Below are 22,993 nucleotides of genomic sequence, written 5' to 3'. Positions count from 1 at the left end.
CTTTGGACTAATAATAAAAAAAAATTCGTTTGTTTGCATAAATTCAATGAGTATTCAAAGCATAGGAAAAGCATTGTAAATAACAGGATGCGAACGTATGTCTTTGCAGAATTCTCTCCAAAGAACGGGAGAATTTTCTATTAAAATGAGTCTAAGGCTTGAAATGATGAAGCATTTCTTTGCTTTAAATATACCAAGTTTCCTCTCGCACCCCTTTAATTTCTCATTAGCCTTGTCGAGGTCAAAGCATTACTCTATAAACAACAACAAAAAATAGTTTATTTTGTTTTGAGAATTCATCTGAAAGATATGCCTGTGCAGCAGAATATGATGTAAAATCTTGTTAATTTCACTTACCAATCAGAGGATTTTTCAAATCTAGGAGGATCACAAGGGGAGATTTCGAAGACAACTTGTGGTCTTAGGACACAACATAGGGCACAGTTAATGAGCAATCTCATCAATCTACCCTCTGTCAATTAAGATTGACTGCCCGTTTTGGAAACACTTTTGTCTACGCTTAAATTTCTTTCGTTTATAAAAATCCTTTTTTGATACATTTATACATGATATCTGCAAAAGTTTTCTTTCTGGTATAAATTAAGTGTTTAAAACAAGAAAATCACTTAGGTAACCTCATTAAAATTCTATTCCATTCGCAGCCATCTGCCATAATTAAAACGAAATTAGTTTGCCAGAAATTTCTCAGGTTCTCCACAGCTCTCAAAGAATTAAAAACAGTAACTTTAGTACACATTTAGGACAACTTTTATGACCTGGAAAGAAGATAAGGGACATATGCCAAATAATAACAAACATGCATCCTATCCATTCACAAATCTGCTCTGCATACACATGCTCCGAAAAAGAGGTTAAATGAAAGTCTGTGATTTCCCTCTTCCCGGCGGAAATTTAAATGTTTTTGAAGAAAGTGCTTCGGGCAAATACACACCTACCGCTGAATTTTAAACGTGTGTTCTATTTTTCCGTAACAGGAGGTGAAAGAACATTAACATCTTAAAGTATTATTATTTCTTAGTTTGCTGAATTTATTAAATTAAATAATATATATATTTTTTAGCAGAGAGGTAGGATTCGTCACAACGTCCTACATTACATCTGCTGCATCGTCGTTCGTCCTTGAAATTAATAATCCTTCTGTTTTTCCCCCCTCTGTTCCCATTATTCGAAGCGTGATGACAGGTGGTAAGGATATTCAAGCCCTTCTTCGCTGTTAATGTTTCATGAATTACGCTTTTATAAGGAGAAACGACACAGCGTTTGGATGTTAATAGGATTAAATTACACTAGATCTTGCTTGAGATATGAAATACGCTATAAATGTATTCGCAGGGTTATGCCGAATAATCTTTACATTCTTTAAACTTTAATAACAGCAATACTAAGCAGCAAGCTGTAAATGTTTGGTGGCACGTATCTTGGAATTTTATATGCTCAAGGCAAAACTTATACAGAGCATCTACAGACTTTTAAATCTAATTTTTTAACAAACTCTAACAAACCTGTGAAACTATAATTGACAGCGGTTATTACTCTAACATCTTAGCTCTCTTTCTCTAGTATATCATCTGATTACGGAGAGAAGTTTCAAGAGAGTTAAGCTTTGATTTGATACAGCAAATATTCTGCTACCATGGTTTCAAAAGTTGGACAAATAATAATTATACAGTTTTACTGTGAAACGACAAAAACAGAAACGAAAGCATTTGAAATATTGTGTAAAGCACATATACAGATCCAATATTTTTTGTTGGTACGAACGATTCTTTATAGATAAGAAATTGAATCCGACGCGGTCTCCCTTTGCAGTCTTAAATAGACGAGGACATCGAAAATGTTCGTAAATTCTTGCTAAAACCTCGCCGTTTTCATTTCCGAATGAGCATAACATCGAAAAAGACACTGCTTTTAAAATTATCTTGGAAGATCTTGAAAGAAGAAGTTCTTGTTTTACACTTCATGCATTTAATGCAGAACAGGAGAAGATTGAATTTATACAAGTCATGATTTCTCAAATGGCAGACATTAGTCCTATTTTTTTCCCATTCAAATTATTATTGGAGATGACACTAGTAAGTGTTTTGTTTACGATTGTCAGATGATGGATACACATTTGCTACGGCTGGAGAAGATTTACCACGATTACAAAGACTTCGGCTTCAGAAATGATGCATTTAGTTGCTGGTTTAAATGAACTACTTAGGACTTTGAAAGGTCCTAATTCCAACGTGTGTGTAGAACATTTGCATGAATATGACATGAATCCAGACTTAGCAGTAGCTAAGGGGATTCAAAGATTGTCAGTAATATCTGTTGTCCTATGTCACGACGATCAATCCTATGTCAGGACTCATTGTTTCTATACTGAGTCTCAAGTACTAGTAGCAGATCATATTTTTTTTAGATTATGCCATTATTATCCTACATTTTATGTAATATATATAATTTTTTTAACTTTGTTCATAGCAACTTCAACAGAATGGTGCAAAATGGCATACCAAAAGGTGATACCAATAGACTAATAGCTATTCAGGCTTTGGGCATCGTCTACAAAAAGATTTCATCAAAAATATAAATGGAAAACTGGAGTACATTTCACGGAGTGGAGAATGCTCCATTCAGCATCAAATTTCAAAACGACAACTATTTGCTCATTTATATTGTCCTCAAGTTTACTGTACATACGATACATGTACAAGAGCCGTCTGTTTCCATGGTACAGGTCATTCTTAGAGTTTACATTCCAATCAAGTATTAATAATTAGGACAGCTCCTTAGAAACATAGTGTCTTCAAAAATACAGCATATGCACGTTATTAATTCTTACAAAGCTGTTTAAGCACTATCGAAAATTAAGTAATAACGGACCCTAGAGTTGAAAGAAAGTTGCAATAGAAGGGCAAACCCCATGTAAAAAAATGCTAGTACAGTTATTTTTGTCTACTTTCTTTACTTTCAATTCAGAACTGCACGTAGTCAGTCATTTCAACTTCGTCAGCTTATTAACACCTACCAGATGCACTTCATAATTATACACGGAATAGAACAGAAGAGATAGACAGCTGTATTTTTTTGCTTGTTATCTGTAGTTTATCCTATCTGTTTTAACCTGCGAATAGTCGAGATAATCCACCCATTAGCAGAACTGGTCGTTTCGTCAAATAGCGATGACATTAACTCGCACTTGCCTGGTTCTACAGCAAACAATTGTCATTAATTTGATATTAGAAATTATTTGGGTTAGCATCTCATCATTACACTCCGAAGGATGCAATGAATGGCGATAATTTGCTTGTTCGTCTATTTGTTTCATTGTGTCCTGATATTTTAAATTTTGAACTTTCTTTTTTTCCCTGTTTCGCTTTTGTTCAAAAGAACTGCCTTTTTTTCTTTTTCTACTCCTTTTTTTTAACTCTACTTTGTCGAATTTGCCAGCGGAAACTAAAAGTAGGTTAAAATAAGTAAAATTAGTTTCAAACCCTTGACCTCAAGACAATGTATACTTACTTTATGATAGCGCGGTTATCCATTTCTTACAGAACACAGGTTTTTCTATTTCATCCATGCGTGTAAGTAACTTCATTGTATAGGGGAATGTTTTTTCAACTAAAACTTAAGCGCTTAAACTTTTAAGTTTACTAGCAGGGGAGTGGCTGAGGTTATGTTCTATTCCCAAAGGTTTGATTTCTTTTCCTATTTTATTTGAAAAGTAGACAATTTCGATCACACATTAAGATAAAAATAAACTAAATGTGTTCTTTTATTAATAATTTTTTATAAGAAATGAAATAAAAATCATAGCTATTTATGCAATTTTCCTTCTAACGTTTTACCTGCCAACCTATATACATAGGTAAGGAAAATACATAGGAATATATACATATATACCTTCCTATATACATAGGAAGGTTTCCGGTTCAAAAATTCGATAGTGAGTTTTCAGTGAATAAGCACGATTTAGGGTCCCCACAATATATTTTTCTGTCTTTACTATGAAGTTTGTGTGTTTATGTGTACATGTGCGTGTCGATTTTTTCATTCATGATAACTCTTATATCAAATTTGTAAAAATTTCTCTTTGCCGTATTAAGCTCTTTGCTTTCATATAAAGAGTGAATTAAATTTGGGGTAAAATTTAACAAACAGAAGTGGTACATTACTTGGAACTCTTAACATATTAAGTTATATAATATAAATATAGAATTACTACTATAAAAATTTAATCTAAAACAATGCAGCGCATATTACAGCCATTTTTATTATATCTAGACATGACATTTATTTATATCAAGCCGCATAACCAAAATGATTTTTATAACGTTTTAAAATTCATCTGCAGGACTTCGAAACGCTTGTGATGCAGACATGTTACTGAAATTTGCACTCGCTATTCTTTTGCACTGTTGATGATGATGAAGCACAAGAGCAAATAGAAAATTCGGGAATACATAATGCCTCACTTCTTACTATTCCGGCAACGCACAGCAGACACTACTCAACTGGCATTTGAAAAATTAAGAATAAATATAAGAATCTATAAGTATTTCTCCCGCCTTCTTAGCGAACCTTCGTGGTGTAGTGGTCTGCACGCTCAGCGCGTAATTGAGAGGTCCGCGGTTCGATTACCAGTGAGGACGTTGCTCATTTTCATTTCTCTTGCTTCTAAAAAATCCTAATGTCTGTACAGTGGCGCCCGAACTAAAAGGGTGTTGGATGATGTTCTCCTCACCCAGGATTTGGCGGTTGGGTCCCCTAAAAACCCCAGTCGCCCTTTAAAAGAAGGAGTGTATAAGGTATTTCTCGCGCCTTCTTGGCATGCCTTCGGGGTGTGGTGGTCTGCACGCTCAGTGCGTAATTGAGAAGTCCGTGGTTCGATTTCCGGCGAAGGCGTTGCATATTTTTCATCTTGCCTGCTTCCAAAAAAATACCCAATGTCTCTATAAATCTACCACTCACAGCGAAGTCAGCATGATTTGACATTCGATCAGCAGATTTGCTTAGTCATTTGCACATTCACGCATGCGCAGCATTACTTTTCCTGGTTGGATAGAGTTTAAACCATTTTTCGCAGGTGTGAACGAAGGTATTGATTTTTAATCATATGGCTATGACAGTTGTGATAACTGCATTACCGTCTGAATGCTTAGTCTCTGATTTAATTTTAATTTACTTTGCAAATAACTAGCTTCAGTTATATTCTCAGGCCACGAGAAATGTATGTTACGTTTTTATTGGTTGTGCATTAGCACTGAAGGCGTAATGAGTACGTTTCCTCGAGCACAGAATTAAAGAATCATAAGTCAAAAGATTAACTACGAAATCTTTATTTAATAAAATAGGATAATTCTGCTTAACTTAAGCATAACAAAAGTAATAATGTTCACGGACATTAAAACACTGAATTATTGAAAAGAATAACTTACAGAGAATCATCATCAGTCCTAAATATCAGGCTTACCTATTTTAGGCAATAAGAAAAATAAACAGGAACATACTTTGCCATCGTACCTGAAAGAGAAGAAAGTACTACTGGATTAGACCTTTGGCCAGGTACAAGTAGCTAGGGTGAAAATCAAATATACTGCATTGCACACGAGCTTTACTTTCTCTCGCCAATATATACCTTGGCGCACGTTCGTTTCGTATGCCTGTCGAGTTTCATTATGCAAAATACCTAAATTTATGCTAACAGTTTTCTTTGTTAGTTTTTATGATTTCAAACAGAAACTTAACATAATGGCGTATATGCTTTGTTGAAGTTATTTTATATTGTTGGATTTCCAGGTGAAGTTGGAATGATAGACCTTCTGGTAATCTAGATGAGTACTCAATGTCCAGATTAACTGTAATAAGGTTAGAACGCTGAATTCAGAAATGGAATTCATCCACAAAAAATTCAAACATCTGCATTTTTCCAGATAAGATTTATTTTTACGCTTGCATTCCAAAAACATACTTTCTTGAAGGAGATGGTGGAACATTCTGGCTCATAACCTGAAACTATGACGGCCAAGCACAAAATTTGTAAGGAATTACAGTATGCACCCTCGGTTATTTTCGTGTTTTAATATATTAGCATGTAAAACCTGAGTTGAAGGGGAGTCACCATCTGGATTTGTTTGACTGGGTCTGCAGTCGTCTTTTAAGTACGGGAGAACGTAAGGAACTTTCTTATTTTTCCATGCGGAATTTAGTGACGTAAGTGGTTATCAAGTCTAGTTATAACTGGAAGATGCGTATTTGAGCTTCAGTAAAGGCTTAGCTGATTTTTCAAAGTTCCTACTTCAAAAAACCTTATGGTCTCTGTTAGATAACAGGCCTACATGATGGAGGTAAGAAAGGGACTTTTATTTGTACATATAATCCAAGGTATGGGTGGCAAAGTACGATCAGGAAGTATAAGTTCTTCAATGGGAACTGACATTTTTCAAGAATATTTTAAGATATTTTCTCGAAACAGTGCACAAATCTCAAGATATCCCAGTTTCATTAAAAAAAAGTCGTTTTAAAATCGCTTGATCGCCTGTTTTAATTTGGATACGGAGCTATAGAGAGAGTTTCGAATATGAATACATTGCAGAGGATTAGAAGGTTCATTGCAGAGAGTTTTGCATTCCGCCTTGTATGCTGATGGTTACCAAGTCCAAGGAAGATACTCGACTCAAATCTCGGCAAAGACACAAATTATTTTTACTAACTCAGAAAATATGAAAAATGTCCTTACTTAATGCTTGAATTAAAATGTGGAGAAAGATAATTCGTCCCAACCTGGATCTGGTCGATGAGTTTCTTGTATCTTTTTGGTTTTCCTTCAAGGAGGAAAAGGATAAGAAATTACCTAACCAGCACCATAAACGCTCTGGAGAACCAAGGTTTGAGTTCAAGAAGACAGCATAATTGGTTTTTCACGTTTCCTGCTTTGAAACCTAAGGGACTCTCTAGTGTCATCCAAACTACAAAAGTGGAAGATGATAATTCGTCACTCCTTTTATTTTGTCGACTGGGTCTCATGCCTTTCTCCAACTCCCCTTTAATAGAGCAGAATATAAGGAATTATTGTATTCTCGCTTACGAGCTGTCGTGGTGTAAATGGTTTGCACGTCTGCTTGAAAAAATAGAAGCTCCATGATTCAAATACTGGTGAGAGAATTATCAATTTTTCTCTTTTCCTTCTGTGTGGTGGTGGTGTTGGGAAACCTAATCACTCTGAAAGTTCAAATATAACCATCTCGTTTTCCAATGAAAAGTTTTTTCGATTTTTTAAAAAATTTATAACCATATAACACATATTCTAGGAGTAAACCGTTTTTGCACCCTATTGCATCAGGGTTTGTTAACTATACAGCAAACCTTTTCTTCTTAGAACAAAAGCTGAAACCACGTGAGATTGAAATAATTTAAGGAATATTATTGCACTCAAAATATTATGAATGATCGCAATGACCTTGAACTTGGGATATTATAACAATATGAAATCTAAAGATTAAATTAACCCAAATACATATGCATCTGTAGATTTAATTCCTGACAGAAGACAACTCCGATCTAAATTCCGACTCCAGAGGATAATCCTCTTAAATTTTGTTAAAAGTCATATATGGAATATTATCGAAATGTCTTAAACAGCGCACTTGTAATCCAGTCTAAGTAATAATATTTGCCTGCAGACATCTTATTGTCGCCTCTTCCATGTGGATGGTGACGCTGCTTGGGTTATAAAGTCAAGTTCAACTAATTGAAGCATAACTAAGGTAATAAAAATCATAATAAGAAGAGCTTATAACCACTTAACTGCGAAATCGTTTTAACCTCTTTTCTTTCTGTTTTTTTAGTTATTTCTAAAAGCGTGAAATTTTTTCGGAAAACATTCCGCAAAAGGACGGCGCTAGAAAAACTGATTGCTAGCACACAAATGCAGTACCAGAAGAAATGAGCCGAAATGAAATTTGGATTATATTGAGAATAAAAATAACTCATTTTTGAATAAATAAAGAATAACGCATAGTTAATCTTATTTCCACTGTTAAATAATGAAGATTTTATAAAAATGTATATATATATACACGTGTGAATGTTCCTCGCGTTGCATTAAAACAACGCCTAGACACACCAGAACCAGAGTTACACAGGATACCAGAGGATTACATCAAAACACATGCAGTCCTCCACCCGAATATATGTACCACGGAGCCAGAATTTTTAAATTTCGAATTTGTTTTCCATGTATTTTATGTTTTGTGCGAAATTGATGAAATTCTGATTAACAAACTCGGGGATTTCAAAGTCATGACTCGAGATTCGGTAAAGCTTAAATTATTTGTGTTTCAAATTTAATCAGAAAACTCGAAGATTTAAAAGACATGTATTGTCACTACACGAAATAAAATATTTTTATCTCATAGTCGCCAGTACGTTGCCATTCGATAAAGCATAAAATATTTAATTATCTTTCAAATTTAATTTTCCTGTTGTTGATTAACAAACTAAGTATCTTATATATTATTATTAATTGTCAACTGAACCCGTGATATTACATTAGCTGAACTCATTAAAATCCTTATATATAATGGTATAAAAATATATAATGATTTTAATGAATCTTGTTGTTTTAATTTAGGTGATCCAGCTCGTAATTTAAATAATGAATATTCATTTTTGTCAGCATTATTTATTTCTTACCATTCTTAACACAATGTAATTTAATATAGTATTCTTATATTCTGTTTTAAGAATGATATCTAGCAAATAGAGGAGAAGATCAAATCCGACTCTATGTGCAACTTACTCCGTAACTGTCTTTAGAATTGCGTGTTCTAATTCTTGGTGTCTTTGAGCAGTTATACTGCTCATAGGTTGTTTGCATACATATTTTCTTTTATTTGAAAAGGAAAAAATTCTTAGCTCCGGTAATCTGAAGATTGCAATCAGTTAAAATTCGAAAATAGGGAAATGGCGTAAATGCCAAAAATTTCGCTCAAGACACCCATTATTTTCGTTGAAAATACTGAAGCCCTAGGCGCATTTCTAGCATTAAAGATAGGTTCTTTGCATGAAAATAATAAAGTACTGATTTTAAAACAAAACTAAAAGATTTCGTCCTTTGCTTGGTGATAAAACTTTGTACAATAGAATTTCCAAATATACAGTCCTAATAGGGAAAACAATTAGAAAAAGGAAAAAGTTATTTACTATGTAAATCACAATATAATTATGCGTTATCCCACGCAAACCTGAATCTAAAGAAAAGATCTTGAAATTATTTTTAAAATGTTTGTGTCTGGAAAAACGCTTAATTTATTGCTATGACTAAGAATTACAGTCAAGATTATAAGAAATTATATTGCGAACTTAAATGGATAGCTTATTAAACAAGCCCAACGACTCAATAAATTATTCTTTTCAAAGATGGCACTGGGGTCTGGATATAACTCTTGCATTTATAAGTCTGTTAAACTTTATTATTCAATGTTTGGGCTATAATAACTAATGGATATAAGGCGTACAAGAAATATATTTTCCAAATTCAAGGAGCTACACTTTCGCCTGCTAAGGTCCACCTGCGCAACTATAGAATACGACTTGCCATTCCAGACGAGCTTCTTCTTTCTGTTGAGTTTGTAATAGAGTGTTACTTTCATAGGTTTGACACTGCGTAGAATCGACTCATTCTACACAAGTAACATAGCATCGACAAGTCGTAAGATTGACAGCGAATTGTAATAATATTTGTAATTATAATTAGAACGTATATAATTAAAAGAGAAAAAATTTGATTAGATTCTTGTAGAGTATCTGCATAATCAACAGCAGTATACGATCATTACCGGCGTACAATCTATAAAGTCGAAACGGTTTTTAAACTTCTTGTAGAACCTGTCAGTTGGTTTCATGCAAGGTCGATCTTGTGCTACATTCCGTATAGGATAAGAGAAATAACAAAGGTACATTCTCCAAGACAGAGTAACAACTTTTGTGTTTGCTAAATGCTTATTGTGCAAACTTGGAGCATGACTCGCTACTCTCGTCTAGCGGCTGTTGGTGTCGTAATGGATACAGAGAATGGCAGGCATATATTCCCCAAGAACTACTCCTCTGTGTGCTGTGTGTCAGTGCCTATCCAAAAAAAAATTCCTTTAAAATTCTCAAAGGTAATTGCGGAAAATCACGACGTGATTAAAATTCCTGCTGTATATATGATTAGTAGTTTCTGATGGTCAGTTGGTATCATAGGAACTCTGTAATTTGTCCTATTGCTGAATGCCATGTAACGCACTTTTTGGCGCATGTTGCTTGCAGATATAGCATTAATTGCATCGTTATTTTATCGGTAGGAGAACAATTTTACTTTTGAAGAAAAATATTGAGATTTCAGTAGGAAAACTTGGCTCTTATCTATGTGATCAACTGTTCATGGCTGACCAACATAAACCTGTCCATGGAATTTCCACTCACGATTAACTCAATCCTGATACCATTTGAAGCACAGAAGTAATCCAAAGGAAAGGTTGTTTCTGGAACATTTCTATCCCCAATAACCGAACTCTTGCTCTGGCGTAATCAGTCGCAATTGGCCGAACCCATCAATTGTTAAGCCATCTCATAATCGAGAACTTTGTCCAGGATTCATTGCAAGGTATAGGCTGATGTCAGATCTTCGAGTAGAGAAGAAAAGGCGTTAGCATCTAAGCTTTACATGAAATTCGAACTCGTAACCTAAATTCGGATTAGCAATCATAATCTTCGAAACATTATATTGCTCAGAATGACAGTTCTCATAATATTTAATCTGCTGCTTGCCGTGTTTCATTGAAGGACGACTGTTTCTGCAACCACTAGCTGTTGCAAATGCTCTAGAATAAAACCGAAGAACTGTCAGTTTTCATATTCCATGAATGAATGGCTATTTTTGGAGTAAATAATATTTTAGAAGAATTACACTTTATTATTTATAGTCTACTGTTCAGTTCTTTTACTTTAGTATTACATTCTTCAAAGAACTTCAAGAAACATCTCACTTCATCAGTTAATTTATTATTATTATTAACACTAAATTCAACTACCTATTTTACAAACAACATTGAGTATATTGAAAAAATTGGCTTTGAAAATTCTATTTCAATTACATTCAAATTAAATTTCCATTCTAAGTAATTTTAAATTACATTCTCTATGATTTATACAAGATATTTAAAAAAATGTTTCAGATATTTCAACTACTTTTCATATTTCCGAAACAGCCATTTGTTTTGGCTATTATTACAGAAACAGCCAAACCGAATGATTTTTCTTTTTCTGGAACATTTGATCTGCAATTTTTCGTATCCTGTAAAAGAATGTTTGATTCAAATGGTCCATCAATGACTATTCGTTTTGCCTGTTTCTGAAATACATGATCTGTTATTTGTCGAATTCCATAGAAAGATAGCTGTTGCTCCAGAAATAGCCAAAATAAATGGTGTTTTTGGACCATCATTCAGCCATCTGTTGGTGGCCATCATTGATCATCATTTGGGCCATTTCTTTTGCCCTCCGTTGTATTCATTTGATCTGTTGTATTTTATGATTACGCATTTGATAGTAATTGTTGCTCAATAGACAGAGAAATTGGGCTCTATGAGGACTGTACTTCTTTTTGCCATTTATAACCGTTAATTATCCTACTACAGACACTAAATGATGCAGTTTGCATTGAAACTGTTAGCTATACTACCACAAACGCTAAATCATGACACACTACTGTTATAGATTAATAAACCCATATCTGCAAGAGATCTGTCCGTACCACAGAACCATATTTCCAAATGAACAACTCCTTGTGTGTTCCACCGTCCTTTTTTCATTAATCCAAGAGTCAGCTTGCGACTAAGCTGATTAAATCGGCCTCTTTATTCATAATTTCAGACGTTTACTGGTTTTGTTTTGGAGAATAGGTGTGCAGTAAATTAGAGAAGCTATGCACGGGATGTTGTTACTGCTCAGAATATAGTAACTGCCTAGGAAATGTAAAGCGCAGGATGCAATCAATGTAATGTGTGTAGAAGAAATTGGAATATTATTTTCAAGGCTGATTCTTTCACCATACTGAGAGCTTTTAGAATGCGCTGTTGAATATAGAAATTATAATAACAATAAAGTAATAAATGAAGTGGGCTATTTTCTAAATTTCTACGAAAGATGTGAAACTAAAGTTAAAATACTAATCTGCAGAATCAATAGAAAATTTAAAAGAAAGCATTAGATCTAAAATAAAAGTAAAGAATCAAACCTCAAAGTATTAACGGTAAGATAAGAATTTTTACAAAAGGCTGCTTATACGAAGAAAAATATTTAATTAATATATAAAAAATGATTAATACAAATAGTTAATATGAAGCAAAATATTAATCATTTAATAAGGTAAAAATCAATTTATCTTAAAAAAAAGACTCTTAACATAGTAAATCTTTTTATTATGAAAGAAAATTAGACAATAAAATTAGAATCAAACGGAATAATAAGCGTGTCCCCCCCCCACAAAAAAAATGTAAGGTTTTTTTCATTGCTTCAAATAGGCAACAACAACAACATGTTTATTAAATTTACACATAAATATATTTCAAATCTGTTCCCGATTTTTAGCATTCATTTTCCGCCTTAGTATCAATTCATAATATCGAAAATAAAACGAATACGGCGGGTAACACGCTAAAGAAAACAATTCCTAATCTCGTAACTACACGTACCATTTCTCAAAACTTTCACGTGATGCCGAGCACGAATATTCTTTCAGGCGTAGAGTAATTATAAGGGGAAAAGGAAACAACACATACTCTCGTGCTCATTCACATATTAATCTACATTTACTACTAAAATGGTAACTGCTCAAAATAACACTTTTAGAATGATGTTATATTATTTCCATTATTGTCAGAAATATACGACATTGACATATCAAAAATCCCTTAAACTTATTGTCAATCACAGAGCTTCCATTGCCTTTAATGTTTACATTATAAAATTTTAGAGCTTTTATTACCTCTAATGCTTATTTATAAAATTTTAATGAATCATGAATTAGCTAACGATGAAAGTTAATTCATTTGTTTTTCCAGTCGATTGAAATTGTACTTAAAACATTAACGGTCCATAAGAAGATTTATATTGGAGATCCTTTTCGGCAGTCTCGATAAAAACTCTTGAGATTAAATTCTCACAGTATATTAGGAATGTGTATTAATTTATGATTTCCATAGGCTATAGGCATTTTTCTTATTCCCATGTGTGCAGTCTCTTCTTGTAAAGCGAGAACAGGTTTAAATCAAGGAACGTAGCGCGCTATAGCTTTAGGTCAGAAAGGTGAGAAAATATTAAGCAAACACTAAGAACGAAAGGCTGGCGCTAGGCATTTTGCCGTCCGGGGCAATCTCTGCGAATACTAAATTCTGCTTCTGGGTCATTCCACAAATTCTGAAAATTTTGCCGCCCCTAAATTCTGCTGCCAGAGTCTTCCCTGAATTCTAAAACTTTGACATCCCTAAATTTTGTTGCTCAGTGCTTCTTTAAATTCTAAAAATTTTGCCGCCCTTAAATTCTGCTGATCGGTGCGGAAGCACCACTTGCACCAGCTCTAGAGTCCCTTAGGCTGATGCGAATAAAGTTTACGTACTTAATAAATGTTTGACCTTTAGTAATGCTGAGACGCCATTGTGTCAACTGGTGAGCATCTCATATCAACTATCAATAAATGCCCATTCCAGATCATATAAAATAAACCCTTTTATGTCGATCCCTTTTCTAAGATATACAGAAGTATATATAGATATACAGAAGAAACACGTTGAGAGCAGAATTAACAGATTCATAACTATGCATATTTAGAACATTCGGCAACGCTGAATGAGATCGTCGACTAGCAACATCTATTTATACCAGAAGCGAATTTATCGAATATAAAAATGAAAGATGTTCGAGTTCTAAATAAACAGCGTTTTATTCCGTCAAAGTGATAGACACGAGGAAGGAAAAAGTATGTTATTTTCCCTGCCACTTGCCTAAACATTTTGCAGTATATGTTTACAATCAGATGAAGAGCTCTTGCAAACAGAAACAGGCTGTTTCCAAGAAAGTTCGATATCGATGTCACAACGTCATGAGTTGTTTTTCACTTTTACTGCATGGGTGGGGATAGACGAGATCTTTTCGTGATTCCAGAAGTTCAGTTCGACACTCCTATCTGGGACGGCGCACTTTTTGGGGGCGGAACGGAATCGATGATCCATGCAGAAAGTGTTCTGTGCTCATTTTCTATTTCTTTTTACATTCCCTTATCAGTTTAACTGGTATCTTCGTGAGCTGCACGAGCAACACGCAGTAATGTTACAAGTGTGCTTCTCCATGCTAAGGGAGTTTCATTTAAGTAAATAAATTACAGACTTACGAGTGAAAAGAGCAAAGTTCAGCGCCATTTTCTTCGTGTCATCTTTTCACTCCATTCATGTTGTTAGATCTTTCCAATGTATGAAGTTTGTCCTTATAAGGTGCTAAAAAAGAAAGTTCTGTATGATACTTTGAGCTGTAACACTTTTAGAAATTCCTACAATTAAATTTGATAATTATACAGAATTTTATGTCTAAGATTTAGGAAATATCAGGTTTCTCAGCAAAAATCAAGCAAATCCTAGAATTTCGGTTCTTTTCCTATTACTTTTAAATACCTGTTACAATGGCTAGTTTATTTATATTTAAATAATTTTCATACTGATATAATTTAGAATTTCCCCCAAAATTTTGCAAACTAATCCTTTCCGAAAATTCAAATTAGCGTTTAAATTACACTAAGTTTTTTTTTTTTTTGGGGGGGGGTCTTTTCACTATGGGAAAACGTTTTCCGAGATTTTTTTATATTTGAGTAATTTTCATACTGATTTCGGTTAAGATTTCCTCGAAAATGCATCGTACAATAATTCTTTTTTAAATCCCAAATCAAGGTTTAAATTCGCTCTTCTTTAAGACTAGAAAAAATCGTTTTCGTATTTATATTTAAGTATTTCCATACTGATTACCATTAGGATTTTCTCGAAAATACATAAATTAATTCTCTTCCTAAACTCAAATCAATATTTGAAGTTTATTTTGTTGGTTTTGCTGGTCTTTTGGACTACGAGAAGTTGCTCTCGAAATTACTTTAAGTCATCCTTCTTTGCCTGTAATTATCGGCAAAATTTTCCTGTAACTATCGATATCCAAAATCCTTTCTTTGTTAAGCGCTATTTAATAAAGAAAATCTCCTTTAATACAATATAAAGCATAAAAGCACCGGCCATTTTAATGATAATCTAGGTCTAAGATAAAGTGGTTAAATGAATTTCAAGAGTATGATTGAGTTATAAATATAAATTTCAGTTTTAAAAAATAATGTGTAATATAATGTTTATTTAGTTATGCAGGAATTAACTGCGTGAATGTTTCGTTTCTAGTAATAGACACCTCAATTCTGAAATTATAGTATAAGTACATAACCGTTAAAGTGTTTGAGAAAATGTTATAATAAACCCAAAGCCACAAAAGTTCTGTGAATTTTAAGACTGTCTTGTGAATTTTGTTCTTTCTTACCACAGCAAAATTATCGTTTTAATGACACTACAATAAAGAGAAACAAACACCTGAACCAAATGGGATTATAAGGCACTCAGATAAAAAAAAAAGTTCAATTCAATTAAATTAAAATTAGAGAATCCTCATCCGTAGGCCAAATACTTAGTTATTCTAACACAGTGAGATAATTTTTTGTTTGCTTGTTTTTTCGTTTAGCGCATTTCAACAGCTGAAAAGTAAAGCATTTCTGTTCCCATTAACACATATGAAAGACTGAAGTTTCTTCTAAAGAAAAAAAAGTTCTTTTTTTCATTCTAAACATCCAACGTACATTTTTATCTCCATTAAAATTAAGCAACGCAATTAATCTAGATTAGGAAGATTTTAAGCACATACATAATCTTGTATTCTTTTCTACTGTGCTAAAATTAAACAATGACATTTTTTAGTAATTACATACCTTCGCAACAATCTTGGCGCAGTTTGGCGTATTTTTACGGATGAAAATGTAAATATTACTTAGTATGGGCAAGTTGGTGGTTTTCGAGCCTTCTTTTCTAGCAGAATAATCAAATTATCGATATTTATAGTAAGTTTGGTAAGCAGTATCAGCACAAGAAAAGAAAACATAATTTGAATTATGAAATAAGGATTATGTCATACATTAAAAAAATAAAACACATCTTCTTCGAATCTTTCTGTAATATTTTTCCTTTTGCGTTAATTTTCTCCCGAAGTATACAGCGGTCTAGTTTCACTTAAAAACATCAGAGAATTATCACAGCTGAATTATCAGTGGTCATCAGAGCTGACCACGAAGATGTTCATCCGTCTCAATGATACTTTCATAGATCATGGTCTTATTGGATTCGGAAATTTCCAGATTCGGAAATCTATTCATTGTATGCATGTATTTATGTGTATGTATATACAGGCACACACACACATACATACATATATATATATTCAGGGTGCACCGTAAATGTTGCGACAAATTTCTAGGGCAGGTCCACATTCCCGCATCGATGGATTGGGCGTGGTGGACCAGTTCCCTGACCCCCCACTCGCCGGATTTATCGACGCTTGATTTCTTTTGTGAGAAGCCATCAAAAATATTGTATATCACGATCCTATCGTGTCTGAAATGGATCTCGTGGGAAGACTCACCTGCGCAGCTGCTGCAAATAAAGAAACTCCCGGTGTATTTGAACATGTCCGGCAATCAATGGTCCGTCGGTGTCAGGCTTGTTTGGCGTCTGATGGTGCAAAATTCGAGCATCTGTTGTAACATTAAAGCTGTCGAAACACCATTTGTATTCATGTCCAGTAAATGTTTAAAATTAATCACTCTCTTGTTTCCTTTCCCATCTTCTATCTCTGCTACCCTGATATTTCCGGATATAGGTCCTATGTAATTCTTAATCCTTATGATGTGCCCTACCTCCCCTAGAAGTTTGTCGCAACATTTACGGTACATCTTGTATATACACATACATACACACATATAAGCATTTCAAAAACGCGACGTCAATCTCTAAATCCTTTCAGATTTTCTTCCTTTTTACTTCCTTGTACGAAGTAAAAAGGAAGTACTGTAATCGCGAAAAGTTTCAGGCAGCATATTTCGACGAAAATATCCATTTTGACCGCTATCGAATGCAATTTAACGAGGTTTTTGCGTGACATCGGTACGTAAGGACAGAATAAAAGACTCTTTTCCTTGAAAAAAAATTATAAAACTCCTTTAAAATGAATTCTGAAGAGAATTCACGTACGTATGTATCTCGCATAACTCAAAAACGAGTAGTCTCAGAACGTTGAAATTTTGTATACTATAACATTTGCATACCATTTTTGTATACTATTTTGTATACTTTGTTGAAATTTTGGACTACTATAACATATAGATGTGCACCTCGTACTTTGGTTGCAATCGGCCGCACCAAACGTATATAAATATATTCATATATATATCCACTCTGTTACCCGGCTCAGTGATCTCAGTTTCTTTACTCTTGTATGTTTGTAAATTGTGCATTTTTTGCTTTAAAAATTATTGAATTATGTTGTTCTTATGTTCTGGTTAAAGTTTTTATGCCTTTAGGAAATCTGCAAGCAGTATTTGTAGAATTATCAACAATTTAAAAGCTGTTTAAGTGCGGTTAAGCCTATTTTTAAATAACATGGCGGACATGCTTGTTCACATTTGAAACAGCAGAATAGTAGATTTGTTGCCAATCTAGTGAGACTATACTTCCTTTTTACTTCGCAACAACAAAGATAACGCATTCATGTATTATTGCGAATTAAATCATGCTTAATCCTTTCTGGAATTTTTTCAAGGAAATAGGTGTTTAAGATTTACTTCGTAATTTTTAATATAGATATTTTGAGTTTTTATGTATTTTTGCCTTGTCGCGAAGTGAGAACTGAATTAATTGAATGAGAAAGGCAGAATCGTCTGTGAAAAACTGTTTCTTTTTTGTTTAGTTTGCTTAATTTCTTTTATACATCGTTCTAGATTTATTATAGTATTTGAATAGAACATGTGGCAACGATTAGATAATTCTTCAAATGATATAAATTTTGTGCATTGTGAGTTATAATATGAACGAAATATAACGCTGTTGTGTGATCCTAGCGCCAGAGTGTCGCTATGGTAAAAAAATAGAGTGAATTTTGAAGAGTGCATTTATTCTATTGCATTTTATGCGCTATCGACGAAGTAGATTTAATTCAATCCAATAAATTTAAATGAAATGCAAGAAAAAATGCTTATAATTTAATAATATTCCGTACAAGAAAGTCATGTGGTGTACACATCATATTTTTTATATGAATGTTTTTATTATTTATTTTGATAATTTTACGTTGGTATCATTATATTTTCCAACAGAAATGTGCAACAAACGTTGGTGTTTTTTAAACTGAAAATATTTTTGAGTTTGATTTTAACGTTATTCAATATTAAGAATTTAGTTTTGTGAAACAAAAGTAATTATATCATTTTGATTCGAGAAAAAATAAGTAATATTTGTAATTTTTTCCATTTTAAGGTATTTTAATATTTGAAAAATTTAATGTCAGACTCCTCTCAGAAGACTCATGCTGTTACTGTTTGAAGTCTTCCGTTGTACGGTTTTGATTTACTTTGGTTTTGATTATAATTTAACTCTTCTAAAAGTAAACATTAAACTTTAAACATGCATATTTTTAAAATGTTGTGTTGTGCAGGTTAAAAAAAATATTTTACTTGCATAACACAAATAAAATTAAAACTAAAGCAATATTTTTTAATTTACATAAACGAATAAAATTAGTAATAATTTAATATAATACATGCTGTGAAATATAATTATATTCATTTACAGTTTGTAATAAATTTATGATTTCAATAAAAAATTTCAAAAAAAAAGATGTCGTCTGTTTTTCTGTTAAGGTGAGGAAGGCTGTAAATTAATGCATATGTCGCTCACATTTATTGAAATTAATATGAGATTCTTAAAAAATTATGCGTTAATTTTACGTGGTTTAAAAAGAAGAAAAACTAATCTGAATAATCGTCATTCCAGTTGTCTGGACTATTAATAAACGTAGCTCTATTATGCACACAAATTAAATGTGAATTTAATGCCTTTTCTCCATAAAACATTATTCATAATATGTTTTACTAAAATTCAGTCTAAATATGCAACTGCATTTTTATTACAAGATCTTTTAAATGTGTGACTTTTTGTTTCGTTTTGATTGAGTCTGAAATACAAAATATGACTTCTTCTATACCCTAGTGGAGGTTTTATACCTAAACAGCTGAAAAATGTTTAGATATATTTCAATAATAACGAGATGAATTAATTCCTTTCTCCTTCTTTGCTTTTAATAGATAGACTCCATGCAATCCAGAAGTGATCTAGATGTGGACGTCTTCTTGTTGAATGCTGTCTCCTCCACGCAGTCTTCTCTTCCATCAAGTCAACAAGAGAATACGACAACAAAGATACCAGGGTCTGCAACCACTCTGATGATGACTACTCAGATGGGCTCTAGTCCAAAAGCGTCCGATATATTGTCCAAGCTTATTTCAGATATGCCCATCCCTAAGCATCCCAAGAACTTCGTAGTGTTTGCTCCAGTAGCTGACACAGAAGTCAGCAAGAATGACCGTAAGGGTCGACGACTAGATGATAAAATGGTTATTCAGGACAATGATGACCTAATAGCTGAAGAAAGTGTGTATTCCGAAGATATTTCTCAAGATACTGCTGAAGGCAAAATTCCATACAACAGAAAAATCAAATCTTCTAAAGAAAGCAAAATTCCTCACAAATCCGCCGGGAAACATACCGCAGGTATGGCTCAACGACAGAAACCGTTTAATCCTGCAGACTCAGGAAGTCCCCCACAGCTCATCAAAAGACAAAATAGAGGCGATTACTATGTTACATTTCCGACAAACGATAAATCTTCTGCGAAAGCAATATCCAACAGAAACAGCGTCCCTCCGCAACCAAAATTAAACCCAAATGCCCGTCCAAATTCTGGTTTCCCTAACACAATTCCAGCTAATAATAAAGGCTTTCACAGGCCAGAAGAGAGCAAAATGAGTATGGACCAGATACTTAGAAATCCTCAACCATATCCAAATGAGCCGATGAGAAATTCTAACCCAAATATGAAGAATCAACCATTTCAGTCTTTTCCAAATCAACAAGACAGCAATCCCTTTCCAAATCCTGCACAATCCCCACAATTCCTAGAGTCTCAGTATTCTGGACCTAATAAACGAATGCCACCCTATCAAGGAGGATCTTTACAAGGACAGAAAGTCATGCCACCTCCAAATACACCTAATCAAATTTCTCAACCACCAGGTTTCCAGAATCCTTCTCAGTATCCCCAGAATTCGTATTCAGTTGATAATGCTCAAATGGGTAGTGGAGCTCCGCAATATTTTGCTCCTCCACCTCAAACATTCCACACTAAAGTGAGCTACGATCAGCCTGCGAATAAATTTTCTCCAACCACTTATGAAAAAGTGGCACAAAGTTCTGTCGATACAGCAAATGATGGATTGCATCACCATCACCATCATCACCATCATCATGAACCAAGCCCTTCTAACTCGGATCCCATAGGTGATGTCAACTTGTCTGATGTCGGCAGAAACAATGATGCCGATAGGTTGGGCTCCATTGGAATCGGATTCGGAGCTCCTAGAGGAATAACTCTTCAAATTGGAGGTGGAGCTGGAGGTGGTGGTTTGAGTGGCCTGCTTCCACTAAGTGCTTTGGGAATTGCGAAGAATATTGTCTCAACTTTCTTACCACGACCTCAGCTTGGGCTCAATTCAAAAGTCTTTCTAGGTGTGGAGGTCGGTAGAGGTGGAGGACTTTCTATAGGGTGAGGAGCTGACCTGCGTACTTATTGATGTGAAATACTTAAAAAAATTATTGTTATTAAAACATTTATGACTATTTTATTTGAAGCAGTTTTGGTTCAGACTTGGAAATGTTTACAACAGACAGCAGAGCTGCCATAAGAATTTCATATCTAATTTTTTTTGGAGAGAAAGAAAACTTCAACCAAAATTTGTGAATATTTCAGCTAATAGCGCAGCTAATGGAACTTAAAGAACATAAAGATGTTCATAAAAATATTCTTTATTATAATGTGAAATGTTAAACACATATAAAACTGAATCGGAAATAAGATCGTAGGAATAATTATCGAGTAAATTATAGTTCTAAATTCAGTAATCCAATGTAAAAAAGACACTGGAATAATTCCAGTAATATGGTTGTGGAACTGGCACATATTTAGTTGCACATAAATAGTGTACCGTAGATATTATTTCTAGATTACATAGCAGTTATGAATTGCCCTTTTAACACATACGTGATTTTTTGTCATTGATGACTGTGTTATGTAAGCAACTTAAAATGATTATATTTCTTGTTCTATTATTTTGGGCGATGCTCCTTCTTTTACATTGCTGGCAATATTAATTTAAAAATAAACATGGGAAAAAGAAAAGTAGTAAGAGAAAGAGCATGCACAAAAGAATTATTACGAGACAAACTATTTATAAAGGAGTGTTTCTAAGCCAGAAGAATTACTGTTAGACAAGCTAAGCATCTAGACGTGCTTCTAGACCAATGCCGCTTCAGAATTTTTGATTTCTATTATCTTTTTCTTGACTTCTGTAAAAATCAGGTAAGAAAGGTAATTTCGTTCAAGTACAGAAAACTTATAACATTTATCTTAAAGCCATGTTTTTTTTTTTTTTTTTTTTTTTTTTGCTTCATTAATTTGTTTGCAAAGAAAACAGAAGAAAAAATATTATTATTATTATCGTTTTCGTAATCGTTTTTTGATTCATTTTACAAACGGACATGGAAATATCTATGCGTATCTGGTATACGGGACTAGTTGCCAAAAACTGTTAATTCACAATTTAATTTCAATATAATATTCCATCTTTTGAAATCTGTCTTATATATAAATTGTAATATTGTTTAATATACATTTTTTGTGTTTTAGCATATTTTAGTCGATCAAAAAAATTCTTTCAGTGTGAACGAAATCTTTTAGAGCTTAAATATTAAAGCCATTTTAGAGAGTAATAAGAATCCACAGATGTTTTTAAATATATTCAAATTTAATTCTTTTCAAATTTTCAGTAAAATTTGATTTAAAAAAATGTAAAATATCTGTCAGTTTGAATAAAATATTTTAGAGCTTAGGTGTAGAGGATTTTTAAAGTAGTAATAGGAATCCAAAGATAATTTGAAACTGAATACTTTTTAAATTTTCAGATGAATGTTTAAAAGTTCACAAGTTTGTTCCTCAATAACGGATATGTTGTATACATGTTTTGTAAATTCATTTGTAATTTTTTCAATGGAATTTATTTAAATCTTTTATTCAGTGATGTATTTTGTAATAAAGTTTATTCATATATATATATGAGTTTCGTTATGTTATTGGAATTTTCTATTCAAGAAAGTAGTGGTATGTAGTCACGATTTTCTCAAGATTCCATAAAACATGTAGAATAAATGTAGAATTCAACCACGCATGATATAATAGCTAGACATGAAATAATGCAAAATTTCTGTATATTTGCAGAAAGTAAATTAACTTTATAAACAGCGAGATAGATCGTCGAACCGTTGGCTCCAACCACCAAGAAATCATTAATTTCAATAATTCCACTCTTAGCATAACACAGATAATATTTTAAATATGAGAGGTAAATATCAAACAATGATGAACCCAAAATATTTTCTTTGAAAGAAATGTAACAATTAATAGCATTTTTTTCATTAACATTGATTTGCAAACAATGGTAAAATTTTCTTTTTTGCATATCCTTGCGTCACATATTTATAAAAAGAAA

At 33.2% G+C, this 22,993-nt stretch overlaps 1 protein-coding gene across 2 annotated transcripts in view; it reads left to right on the top strand.

Annotated features, from left to right (window-relative positions):
* The window catches only part of LOC118198585 (uncharacterized), a 65,262-nt gene extending 42,704 nt beyond the window's left edge, over positions 1-22,558 (top strand). For both annotated transcript variants that reach the window (XM_035370297.2, XM_085820994.1), the window contains one exon: positions 19,478-22,558. In XM_035370297.2, the coding sequence (XP_035226188.1) occupies positions 19,478-20,998 (1,521 nt within the window). In that variant the 3' untranslated portion in view covers positions 20,999-22,558. The remainder of the gene's footprint in view (positions 1-19,477) is intronic.
* The last annotated feature ends 435 nt before the right edge of the window (positions 22,559-22,993 follow it).

Source organism: Stegodyphus dumicola, chromosome 7 (genome assembly GCF_044657685.1).
Source record: "Stegodyphus dumicola isolate Sdum_Otavi_A_Nest chromosome 7, ASM4465768v1".
NCBI classification, from domain to species: Eukaryota; Metazoa; Arthropoda; class Arachnida; order Araneae; family Eresidae; genus Stegodyphus; species Stegodyphus dumicola.
Note: the sequence above shows the minus strand (reverse complement) of the source record. Positions and strands in the feature narration are given on the sequence as shown.